The 12709-nt window shown below is 39.2% G+C and overlaps 1 protein-coding gene across 4 annotated transcripts in view; it reads left to right on the top strand.

Annotated features, from left to right (window-relative positions):
* The window catches only part of nrxn2b (neurexin 2b), a 714140-nt gene that overhangs the window by 354533 nt on the left and 346898 nt on the right, over window positions 1–12709 (top strand). For all 4 annotated transcript variants that reach the window (XM_044341047.1, XM_044341046.1, XM_044341049.1 and 1 more), the window contains one exon: window positions 510–713. In XM_044341047.1, the coding sequence (XP_044196982.1) occupies window positions 510–713 (204 nt within the window). The remainder of the gene's footprint in view (window positions 1–509; window positions 714–12709) is intronic.

Below are 12709 nucleotides of genomic sequence, written 5' to 3' on the forward strand. Positions count from 1 at the left end.
ACATAGAAATCTACATAACTATGATTTATCTTACCACTGGCTCAAACAAAAGTACAACAGAATAAACTAACTGTTAAAAGACTCAACTGTCTCATTTTACACAGCAAAGAACCAAGTTTAGAATAGACACAGCATAAAGGAATTTGGAACAGGTGTAGAACACAAACTAACATTAAACTGAACTTAAGAACGCTATTTGTAACATGTATGATTTATACAAGAAATACATCAAATGATAACCTTCTATTCAATTGTCTCTCACAGGTACCACACCTTTTAAGAAAGCAAGTTGACATGATGATGAAACATTAAAAATCCATCTGTAGTGTTTGGTGAAACCAGGTTAAATATATAAAATATTTAAATCTGTTCCAATCTTATTTAGATTGACATTGAATTTGACAAATGTTTACAGTATACTTGACTATCAAATGTTGTCTGTACACCTCTGTCCTGTGTTGTGTGACTCACTTTGTCACTCTCATGTCCTCTCCTTCACCCCTATCCAGAGGCGACGGTGCTGAGTTATGATGGCAGCATGTACCTGAAAATCATCATGCCGGTCACCATGCACACGGAGGCGGAGGACGTGGCTCTGCGTTTCATGTCTCAGCGGGCTTATGGCCTGCTTATGGCCACCACCTCCAAGGAGTCAGCGGACACCCTGCGACTGGAGCTGGACGGAGGCCGCGTCAAGCTCACAGTGAACCTTGGTAGGCCACCGTGATTCATTGTGGATGTTCCTGCTAACCATTCCCCTACCATCCCATCCCCTCATCTTTGCTCTGTATTTTAGCACTGCATACCGCTGAACTTAGAGTGATAGTTTGACATTTTGAGTTTTACAGCATTATTTTTTCCACTCTCAGAAAGTTTGTGGGAGGGGAAGGGCTTCATTATTTGTCCCTCAGTTTCTTCAGGTTTGTTACATGTGATATAACAAGGTTTATGCAGTACAATAAGCTAACAAGCTAGCCTTGAAACTGGATGCCAACAGTGCTCGAAGGCTATTTATTCTAGAAAACTGAGTTACAAATACAGGAACTTCTCCTCCACTTACTCATAAAGTCCCTGCTGCAGTAAGATAACACTAAAATTCAAAATGTAAAGGTATCATTTCTCCATCTGTGGGGAGCCACCCTGCAGTCATTTCTGTCCCATACTCTTTGACCCCTTGACCAACCCTATCCACTTTTCATTCATCCTATTCTTTTTGTTCCCTGTGAAGCCCCATAGTACCTCCTCCCGTTAAAAAGCTCCATCTCTAACAGAATCACTGGCCCAACCCTGAGCCTTAACCCGTGAACCTGTCTCTAAAAGCTTCAAGGTGGTCTTGTTCCTATCTCGTTCTTCCTCACGGCCCTGCTCTTCTCCCTTTTAATGGAGTTTGCTGAGGGGCTGTTTGGCTCCACTTCTGCCTAGCAGCGCTGCTTAGAGAGATCCAGATCATAGGTAATTACAGATGTGTTCAAAGAAGAGAGGGATGTAAAGAGGTCTGTAAGGCAATTTTTGTGGGGAGAAGTTCAGTGAAATTATATGACGAGAAGGGTTTGTAAGATGGTGTTCTTAGAAGGGGCAAATGCAATCCCTCTAATAACTGACTGCCGAAATGCAGACCTTTTGACTTATGAAAATTTAATTTCAATGAATATTAGTGCTCTGGGCAGATGTGTATGACCTTCCAGCTTCAGATACTTCTAGTCTGTGCTGATCCTTTGAAGGAACAGACTCTCCGCACTGAGCAGGGGAGGAGCAGGACAGAGGTGCACCCCGGAATATGGGAATTTAAGCCACCATAGAGACAGGAAGGGGGGCTGTGGGATAAACGAAGGTGGCTGTTCCTCTCTCTTTTTCTCTTTCCCTCTCTCTCTTTCTTTCTTTCTTCTGTCACTCATGAACTCACCCACCTGGCCAAGACTCAGACGATGGAACTTTTCATCCCTTCAATGGCCTGTATGTCTGCGGCCCTCGGATCAAACAGTCAGAGAGACCAGCTCACAGCTGTAGTGGTCCCAAGTTGCACACACACTCACGGTACACAGGGCCACAGCTACAGCTCTTCTCAGGATTTTCATAGCTCTTGCAAGGAAATTAATTAATAACTAAAGTGAAACACATCTCATAATCAGCAGGGAATCCTCAATATCTGTTAAGACTTTCTCTCCAAACTTTAATCCTTGTTAAGATAATTAAATCCCTGCTAATTAATCACTAGGAAAGGCTATAATTGGACAGAATTAGTCCTAATGCTATTTATTAGTGGTAGATGATGATCCTAACCTTTCTAATGTGGAATGTGTCAGCTGAAGCTAAGTCTCTTATTTAGACACTGTCAACTAACACATTTATTTGTATATTATTTGTATTATTTGTATTCCCATGCAAATAGTTTTACACCATAAGACATTGTATTTGATGATCACTGAAAGGCATTCATGTCCTGTTGTGACTTTTGCTTCTCTGAGCTAGGGACAACTTTTCCAAAAAGTATGGCTTCTGCTCCCAAAATCATTCACTTCAATAAACATCACTACTTACCAGCACATGTGGCCCATAGATACATTTAACATAACAGTATTTGTGTTACCCACACCTCTCTACACAGTGATGCTGGTCCCTGGCTGTTTGTGTCCACTATTCTGTAGCGGTTGACAGCTCGAGACCACAACCCAACCACACTGCCACATGCACACATAGCTCAGCCACAAAATGGCAGAATAGCAACAAATTCATTTCACTCTGAGATTCTGTAGGGAAAATAATTTGATAATTTGAATTCTGTCAGAGGTCTACGTTTTTTTATTCCCTCTCAGACAGGGTCAAAGATCAGGGTAAGCCACTCAACAGGTTCCAGTTTTTATTCCAGGACATTCAACCAGGGCGGATGTTTACTGACAATCCTGTCTTTCAGTTGAAGGACAAAGCTTTTTAACCAATACTCCACCATCCTGCCCAACCTCCATATGACAGCACAGTTTGTAAAATGATAACACTTTGTGTTTTTGTTGCACCACTTGTAGCAAATAGTACACAGCAGGGTCTTATTTCATGTGGTTTGTGTGCACCAGGCATGAGGTGGCTGGGATGTGCAGATCACCCTTTCTTGTCATTTACACTGTTGGGTTTCTTATGCCCAAAGAGCTGCAGAAGGCAAGTGCATCTCTCAAATTGCCAGGAAGGAGGGCTAAAGTTAAAGGTGCAAGACATTGCATCTGCTCTTGTGACGGCACAGCAGATGCAGAAAAAAGGATATTTGTACACAGTGTGTACTGTTTCACATTATTTATTTCCAATCCTTGTCAAGAAAGCAGCCACCTGAAGTTATTTAGGCCATCTAATTCTGACTAAAACATTTTGTGCAGTTGAAATTATTAGGCTCTATCTGGCATGCTAAATGAAGTTAATCATATATTTATGATGTTTGAACTGTTGTATTCATTATACAGTCTTTGATTTACGAAGAAAAAAAAAACAAACTTTTGACATGAAATATTGAAAACGATGAAAAGTGCATAAAGGTTTTGCCAGATGGTATGTTAAATCTTTGATGCTCACTATTTCAGAACTGCACTCCACCCAGATAGAACCTTATAATTGCAAGTACACAATTAGCATTTTGATATTGTCTCTTTTTTATGTAATCATATGCCAACAATAGAGCACTTTCTGTAGTTTAATACCTTAAATATGGAAGTGTCATCGCTTTGTTGACATTGCATAATGCTCCCCTACTGTATGGATCCCGTGGTGCAATTCTTGCCTTCTGCTGAGCTTTGGGAATATTGGGGGTGGAAGGAGGGATGGATGGATGATGGGATTGATGGAGTAAAAGGGTGATGCTGACTCAGAGCCTGTCCCCGGATGGTGGCCCCAGAGCAATTCTTGGTTGTCTGCAGAATGTACCTTGAAGGATGTAAAATGTCTTTTTTCTCTTTTATCCTCTCTCTTCTTTCTTTCTGTCTCTTTCTTTCTGTCTCTTTCTTTCTCCTTTTCTTTTTATTTGATCTCACCATCTCGCTCTCTCTCCCGCCAGATTGTATCAGGATAGACTGTAGCCTCAGTAAGTGGTTCTATCCATTTTTCTGACTAAAATGTATCTGTGTATCTTATCTGAATTCTGTGCAGTAGCCCTTTTCTGCTTTCTTCTGACTTCATGAAGAGGGACATCTCTCTTATTACCCACATCTTCAGTCCCTACCATATTTTTTGCCTGTGAATAAATCAGTTGAATTTCTTTTTTTCAATTACACACCTTTTTCTCTCATTATTATTTTTCATTTGTGTCTTTCTTACTGCCTCATTTGTATGTCCCTCTCCACCTCTTTTGCCAATACATGATCTAAGTTGTATTTTTCCTTCTTTCCATAAGTTCTGTCATTTTAATTTCCCCTTTTCTGTCACAAATTTAATTATTGTTTCACTTGCATAATTATCTGGATTTTTCATCCCGCAATCCCTCTTGCTTGCTTACCACACTCTGCTATGAAATTATTTAATTGCCTCTCCCCTGCTTATTACCCATTTTATTCATTTTCCTGTCAACCTTCTCCAAAAATGCATTCAGAAAAGGGCAACTTGACACTCCCCTGTTGGATGTTCCTATTTTCTATTATGCAGCGCTGAGCCTCGGCTCCACTCGGCTGCACACACAGGTGTTGCTTGTTTTCTATGTGGGACAAACTGTAGTTCTGGCCCCCAGAAAGCTAATTGCTTATCCACTGAGAGACAGCACCACCTGGTGCGTGCTTGTTTTTGGAGCAAGCTAATGTTTTCCTGCCCCATGCTGACAGAATGATAGCAAACTGTTATTTCTATCATGGCCACTGACAATTGAACAACTAGACTACAGGTAAGTGCTGCCAGCCATGGTGACAAAAATGGAGAAAACCTGATGTTTGCCATAATGTTTGTGTCTTTGTGTGTATGTTCCTCATGTTTAATGATGTCTTTGTTAGGGTAGAAAGGTGGGGGCTTGACTTTGTTCAACCTCTAACAGTAACCGAAGGGGCAGCGTCACAAGGGGCTTTTTCATTTGCTGCCTTAGAAAAAAGTGTGTTTAGAGAAATTGGCTGAGTATATTGCTCCTCATTGCAGTCAGAAAGATCAGGTGTGGGCAAGGATTAGGGTTTGCATTTGAGATTAAGTAAAAAAAATAGGATATCGTCAGATTCTTATTGTGTTAGTGGTGATGGTTAAAGAAATAATTTTAGTCAGTTGAAGCCACCATGTAAAGTAATAGTAGTATAGTATGTACAGTGTGTACCTCAGTTGCTGATGGTCAACTGTATTCTTCTACTGTATGTGGTTCACGTCTCTGCACTTAAAATACATTTGAACATTCTTTATGTCAGACTTTATGGAGTGCAATTCAAAAACTTCAAAAGCCTCTGCCAGGCATGGAAGTGGCCTCAGTATGACGAATTACACCCCTCGTTATGTGTGGAGCCACTGACATGACGCACATTCAAATAATGCATAGAAGATTGCTATTCCTCTGTTTGACCACTAGATGTCGCACAATCATTGGGAATATTGTGTGCTTTCCCTGCAGTAGGGAGGAGTTTGTGACTGAAGCTGTTTTTTTCTTTTCTTTTTTTTTTTTTTTTTTTATCACCACAGGTCTCTAAACCATTTCTCTGACTGGCTAGTTGGAAATGACTTGGTCTCTGCATTATTTCAAATCTTATATGGTAGTTGAGGTCTCAATAGATTTGTATGTTTTAATGTGAGAAATGTTGTGCAGATAGAGTTTTTCCACAGAATCTACCAGGCTTTCTTCATAAAACTACCACTATTTTTGATCATTGTTTTTTTTTTTTTTTTTTTTTTAATTTAGCACTTGTATTTAAATATTGATGTGGTTATTTACTGATGCTGCTCAAGCAATAATCTGTCGCAGTCTTGGAACATTGTGTTTTATTGGTTTTGCACAGAATATTTTATTTAACTTTTATATTTTTTGGTTGACTGAGCACCCTTGTACAGCACTGTCCTGCTTCAGTCACACAAAACACTATATAAAAATGCCAAAATATGACTGTGTGAGTGTATAAAAGAGGGGAAGAAATTGAATGTGTGTGAGAGAGAGACCAGAAGAACGTGAGAGACAGAGCAAACCAGGGCAGAGGTACAGACAACAATTTATTCAATGCCATGACATCTCCCAGTTGATTCCTCCTCCAGAGCCCTACAGTAACTAAAGCCTTGAATTCCAGTAAGAAAATCAGGGTGCCAAAGTCTCTCTGCTGGCTGGTCTATCTAGATAGTTTTTCTTGTTCACATTTATTTCAGCTTTAATGGCAATACATAATTAACAGAACAAAACCTTAGCAGGGTGAGCAGCACTACTAATGTTTCACTAAATACAGTAGAGAGAGATTTATGGATTCTGACTGCACTCATTGATTGAAAAGACCAGAGAGTACTGGAATAAAATATTAAATACTATATATCCCCGATTTCTATAATAGAGGAGGAATAAAAATGTAATGTCTTGAGCTACTGTCCTCGAGCAAAAGTGGCTCATGTATACAAGGTGACTGCTATGAAGATTAATAATAAAAGATAATTTTTTCTGGGGCAAAAGGACAAATGCAGATACAATATATCTGCAACAGAGTAGCTGCATTTTCCATCTATTTTCTATCTTTTTTTTTAAACAAGGAATTATTCAATTAGTGATAAAATACACAGAAATAGGTAACTGTTTAAATACAACGTGTTACATAACGTGCATTTCAACAAAAGGGACATGGGGTTATGTAGGGTACATATGTGTGAGTGTGTGTGTGTCATCTTGATTTTCTTCTCATCTCCTGTTGCTTCATTTTCGGACAAACAGTGATCTTGCCCACCGTAACTTCCACATCACATCACTGTATCATAACTTGCAAACATAAACCAATGAAAAACAATGGGAGTAATCAGAAGAAGAGGAATATGTTTAATTCGGTTGCATTTTGGGATACTAATGGACGCCCAGCAAGCTCTGCTGAATGATTAGCATACAGATTGCATGAGCACTCAAATATCATAGTCATACAAAACTGTTTCTCCTTTACTTTTCTCTGTTGTGGTGTTACTACTACTACTGCTATAACTACAGTCTTTCAACTGTTGACCCTTTTCACCTTTTTATTTCTGGACTTTGAAGTGCTTTGTGAGGCTTAGGAAGTGAAGGTTCAGCCTTGTGTTTTTATTGCAGAACATTGTGACCCTGCTTTCCCACCTTAATGCAAGTGGATATGATATGGAGCAGAACTGTAGCCCTCAGCTCCAGTCAGGTCAGAGTGTCAGGCTGATGAAATCTGTTTGGAAGGTGGCCTTTCAGCAGCCAGCAGCACCTTCTTAGCGCAAGATGAGATGAGATTTGGCGTGACATATGGCCAGCATGTGGGGTGCAAGCACTCCGTCTGCTAATATCATGCCCTTTGGCCTATACACCTGCAGGTCCTCACTCCAGAACACACACAGGCACACAGTGTGGCAGTGTGTAAAGAAGACAGTTAATTTAATTGATTATGGTTCAGCATTCAAAAATCTCTAAAAGCAAAACTTAAAATTTAAGTTTTGATTTAAAAAATCACAACGTTTCAATTAATTGGCGTAAGTGTCGCCTAGATGAGTGGAGACATGTTCTGTGAAAGTGGCCAGATAAACTCTCATTTTTTGTTATCTGACAGTAACAGATGCAACCAGACAATAAAGAGCCAGGCAGTTGGCAGTGTAGCTCCTATGTGTTGATCAATGGCCAACATTTTACTGAAGACTGATAGTTACTGTATCTGGCTTGGTCACAATGCCATCATTGTGCTCTGTGTAAAGGCAAGCTCGACTACTCAGTTTCTGGGGGTTCCTTTGAACTGATTTTTATTTATCTTCACATGGCAACTAAGTGGTTATGGTTAAGAAAAAGGCAAAGATTAACTACAAGTCTGTGAAGGGATAGGAACTCTGGAGTCCCCCATGGAAATTATGATCCCTTACATGCCCATTCACCACCCTGACCTCAACACCCTTACTTTCTGCTGCTGCAGGGGCAATTATTTAATAGCCATGCCTTGGAGACATGGTTTTAGGCCTATACTTCATTTTCCTAGTCAGATTTTTGTCATGAGTCAATGTGGTCTGAAAATCCACTGAGTTTTTTTGTATTTGTGTTTTTGTCTGATCAAACCACACCCACAAAGTCCTGATAAAGCAGATTAGCTGAGTTTTTGAGAGTTAAGCTCTTAATGAATAATAACTTGAGATGTTTTTATTGGGAACATAATATTAAGTTAAAAGATATACTTAATATTTGAAACCAAGTTTTCAGGGGCTTTAATATGGAAATTAATGTAGTCTCAGACCTCTATAGCTGTCACAAAGATGGACACCATTTGTAATCTCGAAAATATCTTAATTATAAACGAGCAAACAGTTCCTTACTTAATTAGGATCCGCTCACCACTTCCTTGTGTGATGAGATAACCTTGAATCCTGTCATTACAATTAAGCAAATATTTACATCAGAAATATATGGTGTGGCAAACTTAGGGCAACCCAGATGTTTTTATCACAGTTTGTGCAAAATACTCATTCTCTATTCATAACAAGCATGTGATATGAATATGTTTGGTAGTCTATCAAAGGAGGGATGACTTATTTTTGAATTCTGATCTTCACAAAGTAAACATGCTCTTTTTAGTAGCAATATACCAGATATACCCCTGAGGTTATATATAAGTGCTTGTTTAGAAAAGTATCCTTTTAACTTTATTTTTCCAGTTTATTCTATCTTAGCATGTATCCTGAGTAGTCTGAAAATCAATTTTAGTGAGAGGGAGCCAGAGAGACAGGCCAGGACAGAAAAGTTTTATGAGGTTAGTGATTACAGGGATTTGCCAAAATGTTACACTTAGTCTTTGATGGTCACTTGGCTGAAATCTATACATATCTTATACTCACACCACCATTAATATTTTATGCAGTGTAATATGAGCAAAATTGGATCTAAACTGCTATTAATGTTAATGATTGGTGAGTTTAAGTGTGACTGTTTAGCTCATTTATTTTGATGTTCATTTGCTAATATGTATTTCTTTTAATCAAACTGAATTTTAAATCAAACTAACTGACTTTAGTAAGCATGGAATCCCCATAGCAATACACAGATAGTGGGGAGATAGCATTAAGATGAAATTCTACTGTGCTGTACTAGGGGTACTTAAAATTCTGAAACTCTGTCATCTACTATCTGTGAACACAGCACTGCTGGATGTGATCAGAAGTGTGATTTGTTATGCCTGCAACTAATGCAGAAATATGTTTTCTGTGTTTTGACCCGTGGTGTGGTCAGTATAGCCTCATGTGAGTAAAAAACAAAAACAATGGTATCAAATTAATTGTAAGGGTCAAACCAAGATGAAAATCAATCCATTTTGAATCATGCACAAAATCCTATTGATTTTCATTTAGTAGTAATTAAATACCTCAGCACATTTTCCAGAGAGCTACTGGTCCTATAGTTGAGTAATTTTACAGATAAGTTAATTTAGATCCACATTTTTAGCTTTTTGTTTAACAATACCGTAGGCTAATAAGAATAGCACAATGATGACTGATATTACCATGAGATTACTACATTGCTATTCAATGCTGTCACAGAAATGTGCACACCCACAAACATAGATGTACTTGTACGCACACATGTATACATGCATTCACATATTGTGGGCAGAGGAATGAATGTAAGTGAGATTTTGCCCACACACATGCACACACACACACACACAAACACAGCATATCTCTGTCACTGAAGCTGTCACCCTCCTCAGTCTTAACTGCCTCCACCCAGGTTGCCAGGTGTCACACTCTTCCCCCATGTGTTTTGTACGGTCACGACTACTGAAATATGTAGCGCAGTTCATGTTTCCATTTTCACTGCAGATACAGTACATGTGTTCAGAGACGGCGGGTGTCATGGCCATTTTATATTTGAATGGATGGTTTGCTCCGTCTAATTTGTATTGCATTGGTTTCTTATCTGCCGCCCCAGCTCTTTCTCACTTGTCTCCAAGCAGATGGCTCTCCTACATTCTTAGTGAATCACAAATATTCAATTTGAATGAGTTTCCAATCGCTCACTTAAATCATGAGTCATCACGTCCTATCTCAGCCAAATAGATGTCCAAGAGGGATATGCAGGAGGCACTAGAAGTTGCCCCCAGCACGCATAACATCCTACAGTTTGTGAAGTTCGAGTATGTATCAGGGTTAGACTGTATAACATTTATTTTGGAGATGCTTGGATTTGGATTTGATTTTTAAAGGCAATTTAATGCTCCAATGGAGGACCACCATTTTTTTTATTTAATGTTCATTTTATCCTCCACAACTCCAGGCCAAATGTGATGCAATGAGCCAATAAGAGGAGTATGTTATTAACATAATGCCTATATCTTTGCACCCTCAGATGGATATGTCATTTGATATAAATAGATTTATGTTAAAAGCAATCATCTAGCTCAGCGAGGGAAAACAGAAATTAATTGAACATTTCTCAGCAACAAGTTTAACTATAATTGCAATAACAGTTGTCTCTGTGTTAATAGTGCACTGCTAAGCACCAATAAGAAAACACATGTATGTCTAAGTATTTAAACACACTGGATATAACTAACCTTCCTGGTAGTTGCCTAGAAATACTCTACTGTCACACACAAATCATCTTTAACAGAAAAAATAAAATAATAATAAAAAAATACATACACATACAGTAAATATCGCCTCCATGGATGCAACTTCATTTAATTTCCACACATTTTATCGTATTTTGCTCCGTGCATGTTTTAATGGAAATGAACCAAATGCTTCTTAAAATGTTAAACAGAAATGACCTAGTAAAAAAGTGCTTTGAAGCCTATATGAACTTCAAAGGAATATGTAATCAGAGCATTTTCCTAACTACAGCTGGAATGGGATGTGCAAGGGTGAGTGTGTTTGTGTGCAAGCATCCATGTGTGATGCATTGTATATGTATCTGTCTGCGTCTTCAGCCACATGTGTCTGCAGATGTTTATATTACAGTTCACCAGGTCTATCACTATGCACAGTGATAATGTGATTATAGAAATTCCTGTTAACTGAGGTCACAGTTGATTTGGAAGATAGCAAAGTTCTGGTACCAGTAGATGCCATATGTATTATCATACTGAAAATAAAGTAAAAGCTTAGTTAGGAAAGATTTCTTAAGCAATAGGCATATCCCAAATAAAAAAACAGATGTAGATTACATGTTTTTATTACTGTTAAAAGCAACTCAGAGCAGAGACAATCCGCCAAAACATACTCCCCCTTTTGCACATAATTGCACAAATGAGCCGGAGAGCTGTGATTGCCAAGTACTCACAAATGAAAGGGCAATACTCTAGCTGAAGGACATGCTGGGAAGGTGATCGACCGTGGTTGTATAAAAACTACTGACCTTACAGAGCTTAGTCTTATATCATTTATTTTGCTATTTTTAAAGCAATCCTCTATTCCCATTCAGTGTTCAACAGCCTAGAAATTTCGGCGACTGTCTCACTGTCAAAGGCCCTTTCTTCATTGTTGAACCCAAAGGAGAGATAAGTTTAAGCAGGAGGGAGAGATGGTGAAGAAACCTAAATTGACAAAGCAGAACGAGGGAAAGATGGCTAGTAGGGATGGACTCTGACAACCGCTGACAGATGAACGAGTGGAAAGAGAATGAGGGAGAGAAAAATCAAGGAATCAGGGACGATAGGGATGAAAGTAACAGAGTGAATGAAGATCTAACAAGGACGACAGTGCCTTGTAGTTTTTCTTTTTCTATTTACTTCAGCCCTCTGTCTCTTCTCTCTCTGAACTTAAGACACCTGAGGCAATCTACTCATTATACCTAACCGGGTGAGGAGATTGCCTTCCTGCCCTTTTTGTCTAATAAGAATTGTCCACATCAATGTCCCAGTGTCTACTTGTACTCTGGCCACAATTTCAGATCTTTTACTTGGAAAAGGTAAAGAAAGGTGTGTTCTGTCTTTTCACCTGGGACCTGGTCAAGTACTGGGAACCAACATGTTTGAGAAGATCACACCTGCCTTCCTGGTCCACTGAGCAGCTTGTGGAGCATGTTTGACAGGAGGCTGGCAGGCTTGTCTTGCTCAGTGCCTTCTGATACCTCAATAGTCTTCAGATTGCAGCCTCTCCTTTCAGGGACACAACTTAGGCAGCCAAGTGGTTTGAAGCCATATTTACAAGTAACAATTTGTGATTTACACATACACACTAGCTCATATCTGTGTAGTGGCTAGTTAGTTTTCAGTCTTAAGCAAACCATTCTCTGTCTGGTTTACCTTCTTTTCTAAATGGACTGTACTTGTATAGCGCCTTTCTAGTCTTCGGACCACTCAATGGGTACAGCTACCATACAAGGTCCCAACCTGTCCATCGGAGGGAGCTAACCATTCACACACATTCATACTCCTGCTCCTGATACTGAAACTGAAACTACCAAGATACTCCTAACCTAAATTGAACCCTAAATTGCTGCAATTTGGGGTTGCAGCAATTTAACCTCCTGAGCCCCTGTGGCTCAGGAGGTTTTGTGGATGTCTTTCAGTATATTAAGCTGCAAAGGTTTGTCTCCGTCGGTGGTTGCTTTGTTGAGTTTTGAGGGCATTATGACATTGAATACAACAAAAAGGAG

Source organism: Thunnus albacares, chromosome 22 (assembly GCF_914725855.1).
Source record: "Thunnus albacares chromosome 22, fThuAlb1.1, whole genome shotgun sequence".
NCBI lineage: Eukaryota > Metazoa > Chordata > Actinopteri > Scombriformes > Scombridae > Thunnus > Thunnus albacares.